The sequence below is a fragment of the Paramisgurnus dabryanus genome, chromosome 23 (assembly GCF_030506205.2).
Source record: "Paramisgurnus dabryanus chromosome 23, PD_genome_1.1, whole genome shotgun sequence".
In the NCBI taxonomy this organism is placed as follows: Eukaryota; Metazoa; Chordata; class Actinopteri; order Cypriniformes; family Cobitidae; genus Paramisgurnus; species Paramisgurnus dabryanus.
The window spans coordinates 20871344-20894619 of record NC_133359.1 but is presented as its reverse complement, the minus strand read 5'-3'; the positions used below and the strand labels follow the sequence as shown (position 1 = coordinate 20894619).

Below are 23276 nucleotides of genomic sequence, written 5' to 3'. Positions count from 1 at the left end.
TGATATCTATCTGCCTAAGTAAGGGAAAGAAATGCATAGGACACGTCGCTTCAGGTTTTTCTAACATGTTCAAACATTGAGGTACGCTGCTGTTTGTCCATCATTAGTAGTTAAAAATGCAATGGTCTGCTGTATTCCTTCAAAACTTGTTTGGTTTATGAATGTTTTGATACATGCGTTTTATTTGTGCTAGGAATCGTATCTTTATTTTTTAAGGGACATCTGGCTTTGTATAGAGTAGACTATAATTTGTTGCGTGTCATAAGTTAATGGAACAGAATGTTTTATATGTCCAGACACGCTCTGCCTCCAAAAACGTCCTCACATGTAGCGTTCCTCAATAGATTATGTACGACCAGATAGCTTGAAATATAAACAGCTATATTTTCTATTTGATGTACACTGTAAAAAGTAAGTTGGATCACTTCAATTGGTAATGCCTAATTTGTTTACAAATAGGAAGACAATTTAGGTTAAAAGAAATTTGTTTCTTTTTACAGTGTAGGAATGCTGTGAAATTATTTTCAGTATTAAGAAACTAAATTTAAAATTCTAACATCATAAAATTCTGTATTTACATTCATATTTACATAGATATTAAATAATGAGAACATGTGTATACATGATCCTGTCAGTGAAATCCAGGCTAAAGTATCATCATATTTTGAGATTTGGAGCATCAAAGTTTGATTTCAATCCAGGCCCGGCTGCAGAATAAATTGACTGAAGGGGCACTTGAAATTTTTAAAGGGGACATATCATGAAAATCTGACTTTTTCCATGTTTCAGTGCTATAATTGGGGGCACCAAAGATTTATTTTATATCTTTAAAAAAGTCTTATGAAATGTCCCCTTTAAGGGGGCTTAATTTTAAACCAAAAAACACAGGGATTACTTGCTTTTGCCAGATTTTTGAATGCAGGTTAAACACAATATTTGCATATTATACTGCACAGCTAACCAGACAAAATAAATAAAATGTTAACTTTAAATTTGAATAAAAAAAATCCTTATATTAATATTATCATAGCTTTAGACATTTTAAGGGCTGTCACGATTATAATATTTGGCTGATGGTAAATTTTCTAATACATTGCAGGGTTTCCCGCAGAAAATTTGTTAGTTAAGGTGGTAGGGTTGTGCAGGTGGGCGGGCCGGGGGCATGGCAATCAAAGGGGCGGGGCGTACGCATCATGATGAAAATATTTTTATTTAAAACACTCAAATAAAACTCAATTTTGAAGAAACTATGACAGAAAATTAACAAATACTAGATTATTAATGAATTAAATGTTTTATCAACAGGGTAGTTATCCTCTAGACATTGACGGACCATGTCTTTCTCTCATTTCGGCCATGTGGCGCGTGCCCACTCGCAGTGTGAACGCGTCCATGCTATTCTCCGATATGCACTTGACGGCCTTTTGTGCAGCGAATTAATTTTTTTGGGACGACCTTGTTAAGGTGGTAGGGTATCCCAGCTTAGGTGGGCCGCCCGAACTGAAAAGTGCTGCGGGAAACCCTGCATTGGGACGATTATGATTAATTGCCTGTTTCATGGCTTTGACGATAATGATGTTTAATTGTCTGTTTTATTGCTTTGACATTTTATTAAAATAAAATCTTTTGCAAAGTTTACCTAGCAGTAAATATTAATACACATAAATATGTTTAAAAGTAATTATCTCTTTCCCCGCCAGCATTTTTCATGATTTTTAGTAGATAGATTTGAAGTTTAATGCCTCCCAGAAAATTTTCTTCTTTAAATATATAAACATACAATATATTAAATGAAAGAACAGCCCCTCTGCTTTAAAAAAAAAGTTTAATCCTACCTTCATCAGTTCTCTTTTTATCTCCTCTCAAATATGGGTAGGTTTCCTAAAAAACACCAAAAGGCTGAGATAATTCCATTTTTGTAAAGGACTTTTGATAGAGATCAGATGCAGAGGGATCCTCAAAACTTAGACGGACATACAGGTGTTTGCCCTTGGGTGATACTTCCAGGTTCTATAAGTTGCGGAAGAGATCCTGGTGGATAATGGCAGTATTGTGGATTGACGAGATAACTCGTCAATGGCGGCGAAAGAGTTATTTAATGAATATCTTTCAAAAACTGAAAATTCTTCATAACAAATAAACACAATAAAGTATCTAAAAATAACTGAAAATAAAAATGCAATCAAAATAAACTGACTATACCAGAACAGGTCTTAACTCTTTCGCCACCAGCATTTTTCATGATTTTCACAAAAGTTTAATGCCTTCCAGAAAATGCTCCTTTTTAAATATATAAACATACAATATATGAATTAAAAGAACAGACCCTCCGCTTTCAAACAAAATAATCAGTTTCATTCTACCTTCATGTGTTCTGTTTTTATCACCTCTCAAATATGTGTAGGTTTCATCAAAAATACCAAATTTTGAGCAAAAAGCTGAGATAATTCCATTTTTGTGAAGGACTTTTGATAGAGATCAGATGCAGAGCGATCTTTAAAACATACACGGACATACAGCTGTTTGCCCTAGGGCAATACTTCCGGGTTTTACAAGTTGCGGAATAGCGGTATTGCAGATTGACGAGATAACTCGTCAATGGCGGGGAAAGAGTTAAATAGTAGCCAATCCTACTAAGGTCATATTAGTACCGAACCACATGTCTGTAGTGGCTGCAATTCTTTACAAATCCTTAAGAATAGCATCCTTCACTTCCCTAAGTTTGGAATTGCTGTTTTGAAAATGTAGGTTTTACCCGGCAGTTCATACTGCTTATCAGTTTTGCAGCATTTCTTTAAATGCTGATTTTCTACTGTATTAAATGGATTTGCAATATATTGCGTTACATTGTCAGTTAAGGAGTGCCATCTGATACGGTCTTGTTTATATGGGTGCTGCAGCTCCCCCTTGTGTTTTTTAGAGAGATTTGCAATCATTGTGGTGATCTAAAATCATCATAATGAGGTCAAACAATCGCGATGAGATCATTATTTAAAGCAACACTAAAGAGTTTTTGCTCTTTGCTCCCCCTACAGGTTGGAAGCGGAATTGTCCATTACCACTGTCGTAAATAATTTAGCCTACTGCAGCAAAGCTTTCTCTGATTGGATTGTAGGTTTGTCGTAAAGCAAGTTTTTGTAGTTTTCACTCGAACTACAGGACCGCGACCCGACGGTTGGAAACGGTTTCTTTACTGCGGTTTTGGCCGATAGAGGGCTGAAATGTTATTTTAAGGTTGAAAAAACTCTTTGGTGTTGCTTTAATCTTTGTGATACAAAATACCTTCATCAGTTATCTTTTTATCTCCTCTCAAATATGGGTAGGTTTCTTAAAAAACACCAAAAGGCTGAGATAATTCCATTTTTGTAAAGGACTTTTGATAGAGATCAGATGCAGAGGGATCCTCAAAACTTAGACGGACATACAGGTGTTTGCCCTAGGGTGATACTTCCCAGTGTTTCCCATACATAGGCTCTACTTGGGCGCTGCGCCCAGGTAAATTGCGACGCGCCCAGGTAAAAAAAATCACTTTACGAATTTCCGTATTTTCTTAACTCGACTGGATGACCCGTGTTTTGGAGAGAGAGAGAGCGAAAGAGAGAGCGCGCGAGAGAGAGCGCGCGAGAGAGAGGTGGGGGTCGGGTGACCGTGAAGATGATGCACGCGTCATAAACTCATCATCCAGCGCGGCAAACTGGATCAACTGCAGCAGCACATACGGAGCAGCCAGGGAACACACTGTTCAGGGAAATACCTTTTTTGGCCTTAGATTTCTTCATTAACACACATTGTAGCTCTAACGCAATTTTCTTTATATTTTTAGTTTATTTCAGTTAGTCTTGTGAATACATACAGTTTCAATAAGTTAACTTTTTTGTATAGCCTCGTTTTTAAACCAAGCCTTGAATTCCAAAAATAAACAGTGAGCGGGCACAAATCAGATCTGAGGAGGCAATGCCCCCTTGTGGCACCGGGCCTGTTTCAATCATTGATTTCAATTTTTGACATCACCTTACTCAGTCAATATTTAAGATATCAAGATTATATGTTCACAAAATGTTATGTAGGATGATTTTAGAACACAGTAAATTAAAAAAAATGGCGTTAAAATAATATAATCATATGTTGTGTCAAGTTAAACTGTGTTGTGTGTTTCAAATGTACCAAATTAATTCATCGCTACATGCCCCAAATAAACTGTTTTGTAAATTTTAACTTGAACCACATAAACAGTTTCTTAATTTCAAGGATTTATTCTCCTCTTCAGTCAGCTTCCAGCTCAGGATACTGAGATCGCTCCTGCCACCTCCCTGCTTGCTAAGCCAGAGCTATCGCCCCTTCGTGAGCCGCCTGCATGCTGTCCGCCCCCAGCGTCGCCCACCTCGCACAGCAGCAATCAAGGAGAGCGAGAGGAAGAGGGAATCGTTCGCACCGTCTCAGAGTCTTCGACATCGAGCAGCTGCAGGGCCACGTACACCAACCTGGGTAAGTCGAGCATGCACAGATGTTTAATAGGTCACTTTCTGCGTTCTCTTCTTGATTTTGGGGGTTCTGACCTGATTTGGCCGACTCACAGACACTGATATATTTCGGTTGTCATGGCAGCAGCGGTTCCAGTGCATTTGTAGACCCATATATGACAGATTTGATCTTTTGAGAAATAAATCATTTGAAGTGAGCTGAAGTGTCTTTCTGAAGTTTGTGTGGTGAGAACATGTAGGTCTATTTCTGTGTTTTGTCTTGCGTTTATTCTTGATGAAATCAATTTGGTGAGGGTTTTATGTGCATTAATTGTTAGTTGTATCATTTTGCAACATAACGCATTACATGTGTTATTCAGTAGGCTTTCAGACCATTAATAAATATGTTTTATATATATTTAAGACGTTTAACTTTACTCTAACTTCACATGAACCACAAATTAGGCATAATACATTAGCATGATACATTAATGGTCTTTTATTAAACTATTATCTGCAAAGGTTTAACTGTTGTTACTTATTTTGTAAAGTTAACTTTTCGGTCGTTGTACCTACGTGACCTACAAAAAATGCTAAAAGAGCTGCGGAGGAACCCACTGTCTGAGATTATTGGGAGATTAAAGCAGATTAGCAAGGAATGTTCGATGAGGTTGCACGCTGTGAAATAATTTTAAACCCGTGTTCAACATCCCAGGGGATCTGCATGCGTGTCAACTGCTTTTAGAGAAACTGCAAGGAGGTAGGACACATTTGCTGGAGGGTTCAGGATTAGACATCAGGTAAGACGTCAGGTATATAGCATCTTTAAAGGTCACATTCTTCCTGATCCCATTTTTCAAACTTTAGTTAGTGTGTAATGTTGCTGTTAGAGTATAAATAATACCTGTAAAATGATAAAGCTCAAAGTTCACTGCCAGGCGATATATTTTCTTTAACAGAATTCACCTTTCAAAGTCTACAGCGAATAGCCGGTTTGGACTACAGCCTTCTACTTCACGATTGAATGACGTCAATAAAACAGCTTTTGACTAAACTCCGCCCACAGGAATACGTCAGTCGCCAGCTTTGGCTCAAACGGCTCGGCTAAGCTAAGCTGCTGTCGAATCACAACACACTAAACAAACTACACAATCAGAACTTGATACGTATTTCTGAAGGAGGGACTTCATAGAACAAGAAAGACATCAGCCCGTTTTTAGGACAGTGAAAATGTGTAGAGATAAGTAAATTGCGTTATAAATACCATGTTTTTTAACACGTGAGACATGAACACATTATATTGCGCACTGTAAACACAGTCAAAGTTTAAAATATACAGGAAGAAAGGGACCTGACCTATAAATATGATTGTACACTATGCAAAGTAGCAGGTTGAAGGGAGCAAATGTCTGTTTTAAACTAAAGTTTTACAAATGCAGGTGTGTCCTAACTAGAGCCCTGCACGGGCCTGAAATCTAGGCCTTGGCCCTGCCCGGCTCTCGCCCGACAATTCTTGTCCCGAGTCTGACTTTTTAATCCTCCCCATTAGGAATCTGTGACTGCAGATATTAATGCATCTCACTGACAAGCATACATATATCGCGTGCGTGTTTGTGAGTAGTAAAAGTCTGTGCTGTTTGTTGTGACGTTTTTTTTTTTTTTAAAGAAAGCACAGACTATTTTATATTTTATATTTAAAACTTGAAATAAAACTTACCGTCGAGAAGTCATCGGTGTTGAATAGGCAATGTGACACAGCACTTGATCATTTCAAATCCGTTTACAAGATGGTCGCATATTTTCTGTTGGTTCATGCTGGTTGGTTTATGTTGGTTGTGTTTAATTCAACCTTAAATGAAATATATAATATATTTATTAAAAATATATTTTTTATATATTAAAGGAACAGTATGTAGGATTGTGGCCAAAACTGGTATTGCAATCACAAAATGTGTGGCTAAAACTGGTACTGCAATCACACAGCTGGTGGCCAATATACCAAACGACAACATAAACATCAGTTGAGGGCTGCAACTCCACTTTTTAAATGACAATATCCTGGCCGGACCGCTGTTGTGAGTGATAGAAGTATTTGAAATGAAAATGATTTCTTAATGTCTAGTGACATTTCAGGGCCATTTAATGGTTAATTGATATAAATTTCTTACATACTGTTCCTTTAATATTCAGAGCTCCTATTCTCTTAGATCTTTTAAAACATTTAAAATCATCCTATGAAATTCCATAAATTTTGCAAAAGAAATCTGCAGAAATGGCAAAAAAAAACTCCCAACACAGATTCCTTACTAGTCCTGCAGCAATTACAACAGTCTTGTTTTAAATGGCAAGATAGTTTATATTTTTTCTTATAATAAAGTAATACATTTTCTTTTTGTTACTTTGTTAATTTCAGAGTGTTTTTTGTTTGTTAAATATCTTCATTTTGATGATGACCAAGCTTTTTAACCAATGCTAGTTTAAACGTTTATTATCAACACACATATTTTTAAAAAGCGCAGGCAGGCTGCTCGCAGTTGCAATGGGGAGTAGAAAAATTATGAAAAGGCCTATACAATGTAAACAGAAATGAAACAAAATAAACATGCAGGTTGTCTAACCTTACACCTTTGCTATGCATCAAATAAAAAAAATGTAAGGCTTGAAGACAGACTATGGTATCCAACAGTTTAACAAAGGAAAAAATCCAATCTCAAACAAGAATATTCTCAAAAAAAAAAAAAAATGACACCGTCTTACGTGACTACAGGCAGTAGTCTTGGCAGTAGTCGTTTATGTCTTGGATGCTGTGTGCATAGATTATGCACAGCATCCAAGGTTTTAATCCAGTCCTCCATTTGAAATTCTCCCTGCTGCCCTGAAGGTCCCGCGGATGATGGGGACACTAAAAATCTTCGCAACAGTTGCACTTGTGCATGTGTGTGCGTAGTGGACTCGTGCTATAAAGATTAAACATCTTCCTATGTTTGTTTTACAATCATTAATGTCTCAGTGTTTCTTTAATTAAAAATATAAAAAGATGCAGAAGCCTAAAAAAGCCTAAGGCCCGGCCCGCGTATCAGCTGTGACATTAAAATTGGCCCGAAGCCTGTCCTAGGGGCGTTAAAAAGTCAGGGCCCGTCGGGCTCAAACAGTAATGAGGCTCTACTCCTAACCTCCTCGCAGAGATTGTTATTTGCATCTCTTCTGTTTTTTACTCATACAGTACCGCAGGCTGCCACCTTGTGGACCTTCAAATTAGTGCAAACTGTTTCAAAGTGATCAATACTAAGATTTCTTAACATTCTTTGCAGGTCAATCCAGGGCCAACATGATCCCTGTGAAGCATCCCAGACATCCTAAAACATCTGAAGACAATTTGGCCTCTGACGCAGAGGTCAGCGAACCCACCTCAAAAGCCACTCCTCCCCCCTTGCCCAAGAAGTTAGTCCCACGTGCTCAAACCGAACCATCCACCGTAGCTCCCCGACCCAAAGGAGAGGCCAAACCAGGCGGAGCGAGTCTAAGCATCGCCAATCCGCTCTACGATCTCGAGTCCACGTGGGACACGGCCAGTCAGAGCTCCTCGGTCAGCTCGGAGGCACGACATCTCGATGAATCCGGAGACTCCCTGGAGCGTCCGGTGGGGGGACGTAGCTTGTGTTCCCTCACCAATAGCAGCACCGTGCAGGGGTGCGACCGTCGTGGCTACCGCAGTACGGAAAATTTGACAGCCAGGACGCGAGGGGCTGGCCGACCAGCTAAGGTCCAGAAACAGGCAGCGTATAGAGGCATGGAAAGCTGGGAGGAAGTGGTCGGGAGGATTCGAGGCCTGCACACGGACACGCTTCGTAAACTGGCGACCAGATGTGAAGATCGTTTCATGGCTGGACAGAAAGATCACCTGCGCTTCGGAACGGATAGTTGGTCTCATTTCCGACTCACTGCCGGAAAACCTTGTTGTGAAGCTGGGGATGCCGTGTACTATACCGCATCCTTCGCCAGAGAACCTCTGATGAATTATGCCGTCAAGGTAAAATATTAGTTACTGGAATAAATGTTTAGGAAATAAATTTAACACACAAAGTTTTGCCTTTGCAATGGAAGCCCACCAATAGCATGATTTTTTTCTTTCTGTCTGATCTTAGATCTGCAGGGGTGTGGTGAAGGAATCTCAGCAGCAGTTCTTTCACAGTCTGGCAGTTCGGCAGAGCATCGCTGTGCACTTCAACATTCAGCAGGATTGTGGCCACTTCCTGGCCGATGTTCCAGCTCGCCTGTTGCCCTGGGAGAAAGGGGAGGACGGAGATGACGAGAGAGACGACACAGAGGATGAAAAACGTGGGAAAGAAAATGCGACGAAAAGCCACGACAAGGACGGGAAACTGTGCAGTCATGTCGTGGTGATCACGCGTGAGGTGCCGTTTCAAACAGTGGCGGATTTCGTACGAGAAGCCGTCGAGCGCCATGCGCGAAACCCCGAGTTGTATGAAAGGCAGGTGTGCCTGCTGTTACTCCAGTTGTGTGCAGGACTTGAACACATGAAACCGTACCACGTCACGCACTGCGACCTGCGGCTCGAGAACCTCCTCCTGGTGCACTGTCAGCCAGGGAACCCGTGGAACCTGGAGGTGCCGGAGCCCAACAATAACGCAGCGTCCGGACCCTCTTCAGCCACCGCCTCTGCTTGCCCCGCCCGCCTCATCATCAGCAATTTCTCTCAGGCAAAACTGAAGAACGTGGTTCTGGAACCGTCTTCGCTCCGCGACCACTCCCGTCTCGCACCCGAGCTTCTCACCGCCACTCAGTACCGCAAGTGCGACGAATTTCAGACCGGAATATTGATCTACGAGATGCTGCATCGGCCGAACCCGTTCGAGGAAAATCCCGAGCTCAAACAGAGGGAATACTGTAGCACGGATCTGCCCCAGCTTCCCTTGCGATCCCTCTACTCCAGCGGCCTTCAGCAGCTCGCCACATTGCTCCTCAACCCTAACCCTTCCGAGCGCATCCAGATGGCAGACGCCCGAGCGTGCCTGCAGTGTCTGCTGTGGGGTCCGCGAGAGGATCTTTTTAATACGTTAAACCCCTCCGCTGGAACCGTCCAGCGCCACACCGTCCTGCAGAACTGGCTGGACTTGAAGCGAACACTGATGATGATCAAGTTTGCCGAACGTTCGCTGGACTCGGGATGCGGCGTGAGCCTGGAAGACTGGTTGTGTTGCCAGTATCTGGCCTTTGCCACCACTGAGTCTCTGAGCAAAGTGATTAAAATCTTGCAGCAGCCGCAGGGCGTCCTGATCTGATCGCAGTGACTGCGGATGCTCCGATACATACGTTGTACAGGCGTGTGATTTTTATTTGATTTTGGTAGTGTTTGCGTTTGGTTTAGTACAGTGGCGTGCAGAGAGTAAAATCGAGTGAACAAAAGGTTTACAGGATGAAAGTGACAAAGTCATATTTAACTCCACAGATAATGGCACATTTATAGAGCTGCTTTTATACATAAAGTGAAAATGCATGAAATGTGTGCGCGTGTGTGTGTGTGTGTGTGTGTGTGTGTTTTGTTAGGTCGTCACTCTGCTATAGGGACACAGCAGGAAACCACTGATTCGACATTCGCTGCATCACGATTGGTGGTGATTCATGAAATTTCAAGATGTTTCTCATCATTCTTGTTCTGGAGAAGTACAGTAAGCATTGCATATCGAATTGTTTGTGTGTGTAGTTGTATAGAGGCCCACGAGAATCACTGTAATGTATGTCTGTGGCAGAAAACTGACATTAGGTCAATGAATGAGTCTATAACATGCCTTACTCGTATATGTGTGTGTGAGAGAGCGATTAAAAGAGGCAGAATAAACATCAAATCAGACATTTTACTCAAAATAAACTTTTACCCTGATATAATACACAGAAAGAGATTACAAATGATATGACAGATTGGATTACGTTATTTTTCTACCACAACGAGAGCACTGTAAAGTTTACCAAAGACTGAACCGATCCACGCAAAATATTTTTACATTTTCCGATAAAATAAAATATATTAATAATCTCCCTCATAAAGAAAGTGTCCTTATCCAACTGTTAGAAAGGCTTGATTTTATTTTGAAGGTGCGATTTGTTTTTAATTTTTTGAGAAGGATATCGAAATTGACCTTCTGCCCGAAAGATATCACTGAGAAATTACAATTGTTACTGTGAAAGCCCTACACAAAATCTTACATTTTTAAAGGGTACCTCGACTATGAAGACGTGTATGCTTTAAAACTTTATATTTGCATTCTACATCTAAAATCCATTGATAGAAACACATTAAATCTTTTCGTTACTTTGATATTTTCAAAACCCCAACATGCAATATTCATTTTAAGCTCTAGAGGCCGCCATTTTGTTTCATGCATACACCCACACACTAAAAAATGTCTGGGTTATGTTTAACCCATAATGGGTAAATATTGGACAGAACACATCCTGGGTTAAAAATTACCCCATGCATTGGGTCAATTTTTACCCAGCGGTGTGTTCTGTCCAATATTTACCCAAAAATAACCCAGACATTTTTGGAGTGTAGTGCATTCTGGGTCAATGACGTGGAATGTTTGTTGTGAAATATTACTAAAGTTTACTATAGTAAATACTATGGTATCTACTATAGTTTTTCATGTGAGAATGTTTTACCTCTCAGATTGTCTTTATTTTGATCATCTTTCATTTGTATGTTTTCTTTACATCATCATCATTTATGTTACTCTCTGATGTGTATTGAAAGGGCTGAACAGAAGATGTTCTTGTATTTTTAATGGCATGCAGAAATCAAGACCATACTGCCACCCACTGTCTGTATGCATTTATAACTCTCATCTTCTGTTTTACATTATTTTACAATATACCGATTGAATACTTGTTTGTCATATTTACCTTGCTGAAGGGTTAATAGAACAAGTTTTAATTATCATGTAAACAAAATGGTGGCCTCTGAGTGAAAACCTTATTAAAACTATGACATTCGTGCTGTTTTTAAAGGGATAGTTCACTCAAAGATTAAAATTCTGTCATCATTTACTCACTCTGTTGTTGTTACAAACCTGTATAAAAAATTTGTTGGAAGATAATTTCAATATTGTTTGTAACCAAACCGATCTGAGGCCCCATTCACTTCCATTGTAGGGAAAATAATTCAATGGAAGAGAATGGAGCCCCTGATTGGTTTTGTTACAAACATTCTTCAAAATATCTTTCTTCGTGCTTATCAGAACAAATAAATAAATACAGGTTTGTAATAACATAAGATTGAGTAAATGATGACAGAATTATAATTTTTGGGTGAACTATCCCTTTAAATTCATATTCATATAATCCCAGTGTTAAAGGGATAGTTCACTTTAAAATGAAAATTCTGTCATCATTTACTCACTCTGTTGTTGTTACAAACCTGTATAAAAACATTTTGGAAGATAATTTCAGTATTGTTTGTAACAAAACCAATCTGAGGCCCCATTCACTTCCATTGTAGGGAAAAGAATTCAATGGAAGAGAATTGGGCCCCTGATCGGTTTGGTTACACACATTCTTTAAAATATCTTTCTTTGTGTTTATCAGAACAAAGAAATTAGTACAGGTTTGTAATAATATAAGAGTGAGTAAATGATGACAGAATTATCATTTTTGGGTGAACTATCCCTTTAAATTCATATTCATATAATCCCAGTGTTAAAGGGATAGTTCACCTCAAAATTTAAATTCTCATTATCATTTACTCATCCTCATGTTGTTTTAAACCCTGTATGAATTTCTTTTTTCTGATGAACACCAAAGAAGATATTTTGAGAAATGATGGTAAACACACAGCAGTAAGTGACCATAGACTTCCATAGTAGGAATAAAAAAAATGATGGAATTTAATGGCTACCATCAACTGTGCGCTAATTTATCAAAATATTTACTTCATCATTTATCACAATACTTTCAAAATATTTTTTTCTACTATGGAAGTCTATGGTCACTTACTGCTGTGTGTTTACCATCATTTCTCAAAATATCTTCTTTTGTGTTCATCAGAAAAAATAAATTCATACCAGTTAAGAACAACATGAGGATGAGTAAATGATGACAAAATTTTAATTTCAAAGTGAACTATCCCTTTAATCTAGTAAGCAATACATGCGTTTACAGTCGGGGTATGCTTTAAAAATTAAGGAGATGTCACTTATAGCACCTTTAAGTTTTAAACACACAGTAGTTTATTGAGAGAAACAGATGTCACTCCAGATACCAACTGTAGTGTGAATATGTTCCACTTTAAAATCTCAAACATTGTGTGTCTCTGGACATGTGTGAATCCTTACTTGGATTTATGTGCAATCATTTAAAAGTGTTACCATTGTTGCAGTATTTTAGACGGATTTAGCGCACTTGATAGTCTCGGCATGCATCTTTTGTCTTCCTATGTCTGGCACATAAATAAAGGGAGTGCGTTCTCAGAGATCAGACCCAAGGCGAGGTGAGGATTTTTAAGGATTTGTAAAGTATTAGCCTGTATCAAGGATGGCATGTGCTAAAGTCATTTTAGTCTTTGTTGTATAGTGTCATCATTGTTATAGATTTGTGTTTGAGGACTGCTAGAGCAGGCCGGTGCAGCAGATGAAAGGATTCGGCATGTAGACTGATCACCTTCTCATACACACACACACACACAGGCTGCATCCCAGTTTGCATACTACTACCGTATGTCTTAAAGTACATACTTGTGCTTGATCTGAGTATCAAGCTCCTTTCTGTGTTCACCCCAAGGGGTTGTGGGTAATTTTAGCCAAACAATATAGATGCATTATTCAGAATAACTACATTTCTACTTTATATTCTAATACATAAGTATGTACTCTTGGATGTAGCCATTCCCAATATTTCCCGTTTTAATTTTTTAATCACATTTTATTTTATATCAAAATCATTATCTGCATATTTTCAGAAATGAGTGTATATGTCAGTCACAAATTAGGGCGGGACCATTGGTTTACTCCCAATAACACATCTTCCATATCATAATAGTTATATACATAAATTTCAGTATAGTAAGCAGGTGTGTTTGAGAAAATCTAGCGTGTGTTGTGCTGAATGTTTGTGGGTCACATCGAGCAATATGTTGTAAATAATTTGAGTGTAGTTTATAGACAACTATTAGATCCATCACAGGCACGAGTTTGAACATTTAATGAAAGCATCAGCGGATGTCTGTAAACAGGAGGACGTTTGTGCGTTTCTGTTTCGTTTTATCAGATTCTATTCATGTATTTACTGTTATTTACAAATGTTTATTGCCAGTGTTAATTTGACAGTACTGCTTTTTACCTACATGCATATCTTATGGTATTCAGCTCTCCATTACTGAGTTTACCGCTCATAATAAAACTATGAATATGTTTTTAAACCGAGTGTCCGTGTGATGCTGGAAAATGTTTGCTTATTTTTCATTGCTGTTTTAGTTTAGGCCTCTAGAGGGAATCATTTCTGTTTATGTGATATGGCCCAGGTTACACACATGAAGCATGCAAAACAATTTGGTGTTGTGTTATTTGCATATATGTGACCCTGCAGGCTCAAGTACTATAATTCAATCTGGGAGCATCAAAGTTCGATTTTATAATAATTGACATTGTCTTACTCAGTCAATATTAAAGATATCAAGGTTATATTTTCACAAAATTTTCTTTACTTTATGTAGGATGATTTTACGTTTAAAAAAAAACTTTAAATCAACAACAACAAAAATTATTTGAAATATTTTCCTGCTTTAAAAATGCAGACATCGTTTGACACTGCGTTAATGCAAATGTTCCTACAAGACATTTTTTGACCATTTACTGTATTTGTGAGGACATTTTTATAATATTTTCTTAATATTTTAGCAAAACTAGTACACACAGTACATCTATTACTATACGCTGCACGCAACAATAGACAAAGCAATGTATTTACTAAAGCATAATTTATGGTTTCAATGTGTTCCAGGTGTGCACAGAAAATCTCCTAATCTTTCGGATTCAATCTTTAACACTCTATGAAAAAAGTGAGAAACATAAAGAAACATTTTAAAAGGATAGTTCACCCAAAAATTAAATTCTGTTATTTTCTCATCCTCCTGTTTTTTTTAAAACCTGTATGAGTTTTTTATTTTGATGAACACAAAAGATGATATTTTGTTAAATTATGGTAAGCACACAATTGATTGTAACCATTGACTTTCATAGGAAAACAAATATTATGGAAGTATTGTGATAAATAATGAAGAAAATTATTTGATAATTAATGATAAGCACACAGTTGACAGTACCAATTAAATTTCATTGTATTTGTTTATCCTACTATGGAAGTCAATGGTTACAATCAGCTGCACTGGAAAAAAATGATTCATTGAATTTAAAAATGTTTTTAAGGTAAGTGGTTGCAATTAATTTATTTAAGCTACAAAAAAGATTAGTAAAATAAAATATAAAACTTTTGTTTAAATGTAGCTTAAATAAATTGATTGCAACCACTTACCTTAAAAAAATTGATTAAATTCAATGAATCATTTTTTTTTCAGTGTGTGTGCTTACCATCTTGTATTAAAATATCTGCTTTTGTGTTTAAAAAAAAAATCCTACAGGTTTAAAACAACATGAAGATGAGAAAAAGGATGACAGAATGTTATTTTTTTTGTGAACTAACCCTTTAAAACCTGTTAACTGGCACTGTCCCGAGTTTAATTGAATATTTTTAATGTAAATGTTAATCTATCACGACAAACTATATATTGTTGGAAAGCTCTAAGAATGTACGGCCTTTTAGCAGTTATAATAATGCAGTGACTGTAATTTATTAATTTGTGACGAGTATGCAGCAAACCTCACAGCAAACCAACACAAACCTCTTTTTTTTATAATTTAAAAAAAAATAATACCATATTGATTTTTTTTATTACAATAAATTTAAACTGCTGCAACAATTTTTTCTTCTTTAAAATGTTCACCTCCAAACACTTCCGTAAATAAACATTAAAGTGTCTTCTTTAAAGGTGCCAAAGAATGCATTGAAATAATCTGTAAAATTGTTTTTTTGATATTTACATAGAAGGTATGTTGCTTTATTAAGTGCAAAAATTATCCAGAAACGTTTTACATGTCCATTTACAACCCCAGGATTTGTTCTTTGAATGAAATGGTCAATTTTTGCCCTATTTAAAAGGGTCATGAATAATAATGATTGACTCTGTTCTGCTCTGAGCTCATGTCAGTAGCTCACATTAGTAAACATTTTAACATTTTTGTAATTAATTTAATGTTGGGGTGTACATCTCGACTGTGACATCACAGTTGGTGTTATGTTGAGATGGTCTGTTTTTCAGCAGTTTTTTGCAAAAATGAGGGAAACAAACGTGTTTGAGGCTCACGATATGCCATTACCACGTACAGACCTCTTATTATTCATCTATGCCTATGTTAAAACAGTTTTTTATTCTATGGCACCTTTAAAACAAGACCAGAATTAAGCTTCTAAACCAAAAAAGGCCAGAGTTATATTAATTCAAAGGGGTACTGTAAAGGCATCACCTTTTCACCCCCACTTAAAAAGGGCTGTGCCAGGTAAAGGGTTAATGACTGTGTATATGTGTGTGTTTATTTCAGCAACATATGAGAGGATTACTATGTGAGTCAATGTATAAGCCAGTTATAGTGTATGCGTAAGCCTCTGTTGATGCACCGGGGAACATTATGCTTCTGGTGTTATGTACAAGTGAAGCAGATTACTATTGCTACCGAGGAACAGACATAAACAGGCATCCCAAAACACACGGATGCATGTTGAGACTAACACCATCACTGCATGTGAGTCTTTCTTTTAATGCCCTCAACCAAAATGATTAGAAATACTGAGTTACAATAATACTAAATGTAGATGGGTCTGCATGTATGTGTGTGTGTTTCAGAAGGATGTGTAGTCTGGACGAGATTCCCTTTAAAGTTATTCTGGACTGTTTAAAGATACAGATGGGCGAGAAGGATCCTGTTGGAGTTCCTGAAATTGAGATTCCAGATTGCAACCAAATACTGCGTGATACTAAGGTCAGCATGCGACAGACATGGCAGAATTCAGTAATAAAATGTTTACAATCAATTATTTAAAATAAAACAAAAAAAAATATGTCTAAAAATGAATAACATTTATTTAAAAATAATAATTTAAGTTTATTATAAATTATTTTTATCTAAAGCCATGTTTACATAATGATCTATAGTGGCAATAAGATTTTCTGGTAACACTTTATAGTAAGGTTGTATTTGTTAACATTAGTTGATGCATAGTTGACATTAACTAACAATGTACAATACTTTTAAAGCATTTATTAATCTTATTCATGTTCATTTTTAGCATTTACTAGTGCATTTTTAAAATCAAAAGTTGTAACTATTAACATTAGTTAATGCACAAATTAACTGTATTGACATTAACAAAGGTGATTTCATGAGGTGAAAAAATGATTCATTGAATTTACTAATTTTTTTTTTAAGGTAAGTGGTTGCAATCAATTTATTTAAGCTACATTTAAACAAAAAAGATTAGTAAAGTAAAATAAAATATAAAACTTTTGTTTAAATGTAGCTTAAATAAATTGATTGCAACCTTACCTTAAAAAAATTTAGTTAATTCAATGAATAATTTTTTTCAGTGTTCTGTTAACAAATACAAACTTTAAAATGTTTAAAAACATTATGTATTTTGGCTTTTAGTGTTTACTTATCCAGTATATGTGTAATATTCCAAATTAAATGTAAATTCATCTTAATGTTGTGTAATATTCTCATATAGATGTTGTTGTGTTTGGCAGTATTCATTTACTCTGGAGAAACGGATCATGGCTGCACGCGGAGAACTGCAGCGGAAGATCAAAAAGGCTAAACAACACCCACAGACTTTGTGTCCCACCTGTCCGCCGTATTGGCTGATGTTCAGCAGCCCGCAACATAGTCCTGCGGGCCGTCCTGAAAACACAGAATTGTGGGAACTAGGCCCACGTCCACGCAGTTTCAGCCTGAGTGCCGTTGATTCAAAGAGGCTCCGCCCACTGCGGGCAGTCCAGTTTCTCATCGCTGATTCGGAGTGCGAAGGCGGGTATGGTGAAGATGACGAGGGTTCATCCACCGAGGAAGATGCACCCTGTGGCAAAAGAAGACCACAGAGTTCTGGGCCACACTCTCTCAGACACGTCCAACGAGGCTCCACCCCCAATTTGCAGACCCGCCCTGGGCCTTCCTCTACACGCCCGAACTCCGCCTCTTCTTTAAAGGACATACAGAAGGCCCTCCCTCCTGCTGTTAGCCAGACGGCGCAAGGCAGTCCTCATTCTTCCAGGGCTCCACGCAGGAATGTTGCTGCGATGAGATCCAACGGGCGACGATACTCAAACGCCCTGTTGCAGAAGAGACCCTCATCCGCAGGACCACTGCCCTCCACGCAGCAACAAAAACCTCCCTCACATGTAACAAAAACTCTTTATATCCACACATAATATGTTCAATATCAGATTGCTGGTGGTTGACTGTGTTTTGCTATATCAGGGTGTGCGTCCACGGACATCTGCAGGGCTGCAGGATGCTTCTGCGGATCTGCTGTGTGCTTTGAGCAAGGAAGAGAAAGATCTTCTAGAAGCCGTCACAAAGCACGGATACACACTTCATACTGCAATAATGGCCCTGCAGAGGACAGGACAGAGAAGTCCTGATCAGGTACCGCACACAAACACGTACAAACACATATACTGTATGCACGCACTCTCTTACTCATTCTTTATCTATAGATTTTGAGTTATCTGACTTCATGTGATCGTCTGTGTCGACTGGGTTATGAGAAGATGCAGGTGGAAGAAGCTCTGGAGATGTTCCAGAACTGTGAGAGCAAGGTAAGATTTAACCCAACAACAATCAGCTTTTTGCACATCAAATATTGTTTGGTATATATTTATGTATTTTGTGCTTCTCTCAGGCTGCAGAGTTTTTGGTTTTGCTTGCTCAGTTTTGCGAGATGGGTTTTCAACAGAGCACCATTAAAGAAGTTCTGCTGGTGCATGAGAACCATAAAGAGAGAGCTCTGGAAGAGCTTATGACCCGTAGTGGCTGAGAAGACGCATGAGGATCATCAGCCATAAACAATAATGAAGCATCATTTCCAAGAACAAATATATGAATCTTTAATTCCATTAACTCTAAACTGGACGGATGGATGGATAGATGGATGGATGGATGGATGGAAAGAATGAAAAAATGAATGAAAAAGTGAACGAGAGAACCAACGAACAAGGACAAAAATTTAATTTAACTGAACTGAACTTAAGTTCTGAACTAAAATAAATTTAAGTGAACTGAACTTAATTGAATTGAATTGGAACAAGAACTGAAATTAGGTAAAATTAACTGAACTGAATCAAACTGAACTAAAGTTCTGAACTTAAATTAAAATAACTGACCTTAAAGGGGGGGTTTAATGGTATTTCAAGCATTCTGACTTATTAACACAGTTATAGAGTTGTTTCCTCATGCTAAATGTAGGCAAAGTGTCAAAAATGCAGTTGGGCGTGTTTCAGAGTATTTCTGTGCCGAATGCACTTCGCCAGGGTTCGTACAAGTTTCGGCTAATTTTTTTCGATTACGGTTCTAACTGACGTTTCAGGGGTTTTCGATACGTATCACTTCTTTATATGGGCTTCCGCCGGAAAACTTCCCCTGGAAAACCCCGCCCAGCCGTCAGTCAGCGGGAGACGCTAGAGCTTGCTAACAGCTTATCACGCCACTCAGCTTTGTTTAATTTCAAAAGTCAACAATGGCACAACAAGAAGTGTGTTTTTGGATGTAAGGAGAAGACATCCAGCCTTATGGAAACAATGGATATAGTTTATTATCCGGATTAGCAGCGGAGTTTTGCGTGTGTGTGTTTGATGCGGTGGATTTTCATGACGAGTTACACGCGGTAAGTAAGACTTCTGTATTATGTTGGAAATAGGCGCGTGTATATTATATAAATGACACGAACATGTAGTGAATCATAAGTTAAAACAGTGTTGTATAGTGTTGCATGACTCGTACTCGCTCCTCCCGTGTTATAACTCCTCCTTCTTCATTTTTTCGTACGTTATCGGAAAGATTCGGTAAAGCTAATCTTTCTTTTATAAATCTGATTAAACTAAAGACTCTTCAGAGATATAAAGGATGTCATACTACTCCATAGGTACTCCAGATTAATATCAGAAATGCAGAAACAGCGTGTGTTACGTGAGCTTTAATTAAACTGAACTGAATCGAATTTAATTAAACTGAACAAGAGCTGAAATTAAGTAAAATTAACTGAACTGAATTGAACGGAACTAAATCGAATTGAATTGAGTTAAAGTAAACAAGAATTGATATTAAGTAAAATTAACTGAATAAAATTGAACTAAACAATATCTGAAATTAGGTCAAATTAACTGAACCGAACTGAATCAAACTGAACTAAAGTTCTGAACTAAAATTAAAATAACTGAACTTATTTAAAGTGAACTGAATCTAATGTATTTGAACTGAACTAGAACTGATAAGAAGGAAAATTAACTAAACTGGGTCGAGTTGAATTAAACTGAAATTAACTGAACTGAACTAAACTTAACTGAACTAAACTAAACTAAATTGAACTAAACTGAATGGAATTGAATTGAATTGAACTGAACAAGAACTGAAATTAAGTAAAATTAACTGAACAGAACTAAACTAAACAAGAAAATAAATGACATTACATTGAATTGAATTGAATCAAATGGAATTAAAATGACATGAAATGACCCAATGAATTCCTCGCTGGACTACGAGTACACCCTGCATATTATTACTGATTGAATGTTTCCTTGTTTTCATGAATAACATAATAAATATTTATTCTCTTTTTGTTGTCATTTTAATTATTAACAATATAATTTTATATATCCTGTGCAATGAATGAACAAATGAGTTTCTCCGAAATAATCTTTAAAAAGTGTTTGTTTGTTTCAGAAAATATAAGAGATAATGAATAAGGGTGGTGCACCCATAATACCAATAATATCTCCATTTGTGTTTCACAGATAAAAGAAAAGCTTATGGGTTTGCAACAACACCTCTTTAACTTTACAATGACTAATAACTCATCAGCTTCATTGAGAAGAAAATGAATCATTATTTGCATGAATGAATACATCTCAAACAAGATAAATTCTTTATATACTCACTTTCTTCATTGTATATTTAATTATTTAAACTAGATCAGACTTGGTGATTAATCAGCTACATTACAGATTCTTTGATCAGATATAAACATGATGGTATTAACATTACTTATTATCAACCCTTATAAAGTTGATGTGTGATAAATGTGCAAAATATTTTTTTAAAGAGTCATTGTAACACCCTGCTAAAAGAAACAATAGAAATTAAGGGGTTGCATTATTATGGTCATCAACTAACCCCATTACAATCTTTCTATCGCGTAGGAGTTTTTTTTGTTTGTTTTTGCTTTTATTCCAGTAGGAATTAATTGTGCGAGCACAACACATTACCAGTAGAGACAATTTTGAGTTTGTATGATCTTTATAATATATAGTATAATAATTGCTGTAAACTATAGAGATCAAGGGAAGTCAATGTATAAGTCAATAATGTTTGTTAAAGTATTAGGAGAAAGCCATTTGTTTACACCCAACAGTGTAAACAATGCACGTTTTGATAGTTATAAAGAACAGTTTAACATAAGGAAGAGCTGGAAATAGTTTACATAATTTTTGCAGTCATGTTTTATCATACACTAATAATTAATAATTACGTAATGAAAAATAAATTAATAAAAAAGAATGTAAAGTGATATGCTTTTATTTTATTGATGCCACTGTAGAATTGCATAATAAATTGCATGACAAATAAAGCCGAAATAAAAATCTTCACACACGTAAATGTTCAAATAAGTTTTTTAAGCAGTATTCTAAACAAATAAATACATACATTAAAGCAAACAAGGCTGCGCTAAATTTAGTTTCGGTGACGTAAAACTGGGCGCTGATTGGCTCAGAGGAACTTCTATGCGTAATGGCATCCATTCATCTGTGAAGTCAGCTGGTTGAATTGCCAGCCAATGAGTTTACTGTAACAGTTTCTATGGCTGATGTCAGCCAATCAGCGGGCTTAACGCAGCCGCATTGCTTGTCCTCCGCCAATCAGGAATCAGAGGCGTTTCAGTGCGGCTTTTGAATTTTTAGGCAGTAGTTTCTAAACCAGCAGCCAGCGTCTGAAAGAGATCGTGAAATAAAGCCAAGATTAAACGCGTTAAAAGTAACTTTAATAACAAAATTCAGCGGCGGTTAAAATCTCAGGGATCTGAGATCTGCGGCGAATGAACAAAATGAGGAAAAGGTAAGAGCGAGTGTTTTTATATATTCATACACAAATGTTTGTGAAGGGCTAAAGTTAAACGCCAATGTTTTGCTGTAACCAAAAGTGCAAAAACTGATTGTATTATCATTATGTGAAAACGAATGTTTTAGTTATTTATAAACGTGTTTAGTTATTGTTTTCAGTGTTGTTTAATTTAAATCTGTCGTCTGGTTTTAGCATTAGCATTCGAGCTATAAAAAAACCTGGTTTACAAAAGTGATTTATTTAATTAAAATAACTAGATCTAAGTAATGTTATTGAAATAAAGATAGACACCATAATCAAAAACTGCATATGTATGATGATTGTTTTATTAACATATACTGTTAACGCTGCCGATAAATTACGATAATTTTATTGATTTTAATTCGCAATATACTTACAACCTGACCTATGACCTTTTAAATGCCATCTTAGGTTAAGTAAGTAAGGTTTAGTGAAGAATGAGAACAAACGGGTTTCATGTTTTGAACTTCTCTATGCGGTTGTCAGTGATGTCACACAACTCATGAGCACGTGTTCACTCAAACCGTGTACAGCTGAGGCACAAATGTGCACAATCATAAATCAGCCAAATATATATATTTTTTTAATGCAATGCACGGAAAGAAAATATCAACCTGATGTAAATTAATGCAAGTCTATAAATTGACCTCACTAATATATTGAAACAAACAAACACATATGTGATGCAGTGAGATCCACGCTGCGGAGTCTGTATCATGTCTGAACAAAGCGCTCTGTGAGCTGAAGGACATCTGGGAGGAGATCGGGATCCCAGAAGACCAAAGACTCCAGCGCACGGATGCCGTGCACATGCACATCAAGGTCAGTTCAGGTCATGGGAGGATTGCAATGAATGGAGACACACATACGGTGTTGTAAATATCGCGTCCTTATTTCAGAACCTGCTGGACATGATGATCGCAGAGGAGGAAGGACTGAAGAAACGTCTGATGACCAGCATTGAGGCTTGCAGAAAAGAGCTGTCCACTCTTTACGATGAACTCCAGGTGTCTGAATATCAGGTGAGTTTTTGGATTGACAGCCAGAAGTCTGATCCACAAATCAGATTAGCTTGTGATGCGTCTGCATTATGCAAACAGTCCTTAAAGGGACAGTTCATCCAAAAATGGATCAATTTTAGCAACCAGTATTTATTATATGTGCATGTATTTGACAGGATGAAGATGGCCTCACCATGCTGCAGCTGGAGAAAGATCTCCGTACGCAGGTGAAGATGTTGCTGAAGGAGAAGAGCGAGCGTCAGAGCGAGCTGAAGTCTCTCATTCAACAGGACCAGGATCTGTGTGATGTCCTGTGCGATGATCTTTATCCCATCCACCCC

General features: G+C 37.3%; 3 protein-coding genes across 4 annotated transcripts in view; all 3 read left to right on the top strand.

Moving 5' to 3' along the window:
* The window catches only part of peak1 (pseudopodium-enriched atypical kinase 1), a 57536-nt gene extending 45701 nt beyond the window's left edge, over nucleotides 1–11835 (top strand). The window contains exons 3-5 of the mRNA XM_065291465.2: nucleotides 4268–4485; nucleotides 7772–8490; nucleotides 8606–11835. Coding sequence (XP_065147537.1) covers nucleotides 4268–4485; nucleotides 7772–8490; nucleotides 8606–9763 — 2095 coding nt within the window. The 3' untranslated portion in view covers nucleotides 9764–11835. The remainder of the gene's footprint in view (nucleotides 1–4267; nucleotides 4486–7771; nucleotides 8491–8605) is intronic.
* Nucleotides 11836–15830: 3995 nt separating this feature from the next.
* On the top strand, nucleotides 15831–18962 carry ubap1la (ubiquitin associated protein 1-like a). The gene is made up of 5 exons (XM_065292335.2): nucleotides 15831–16564; nucleotides 17329–17979; nucleotides 18059–18226; nucleotides 18298–18399; nucleotides 18483–18962. The coding sequence occupies exons 1-5, from the start codon at nucleotides 16412–16414 to the stop codon at nucleotides 18615–18617; spliced, it is 1209 nt and encodes a 402-aa protein (XP_065148407.1). The 5' UTR covers nucleotides 15831–16411; the 3' UTR covers nucleotides 18618–18962.
* A 2782-nt stretch (nucleotides 18963–21744) lies between these two features.
* Nucleotides 21745–23276, top strand: part of prc1a (protein regulator of cytokinesis 1a) — a 9001-nt gene continuing 7469 nt past the window's right edge. For both annotated transcript variants that reach the window (XM_065292337.2, XM_065292336.2), the window contains exons 1-4: nucleotides 21745–21907; nucleotides 22624–22756; nucleotides 22834–22956; nucleotides 23112–23276. In XM_065292337.2, coding sequence (XP_065148409.1) covers nucleotides 21888–21907; nucleotides 22624–22756; nucleotides 22834–22956; nucleotides 23112–23276 — 441 coding nt within the window. In that variant the 5' untranslated portion in view covers nucleotides 21745–21887. The remainder of the gene's footprint in view (nucleotides 21908–22623; nucleotides 22757–22833; nucleotides 22957–23111) is intronic.

Bases quoted from the DNA above. Each gene is read 5' to 3' on its own strand.
- ubap1la (XM_065292335.2), top strand. From the start codon at position 16,412: ATGTGTGTGTGTTTCAGAAGGATGTGTAGTCTGGACGAGATTCCCTTT. The intron at 17,980-18,058 runs GTAACAAAAACT...TTGCTATATCAG, and splicing joins AACAAAAACCTCCCTCACAT to GGTGTGCGTCCACGGACATC. The intron at 18,227-18,297 runs GTACCGCACACA...CTTTATCTATAG, and splicing joins GACAGAGAAGTCCTGATCAG to ATTTTGAGTTATCTGACTTC.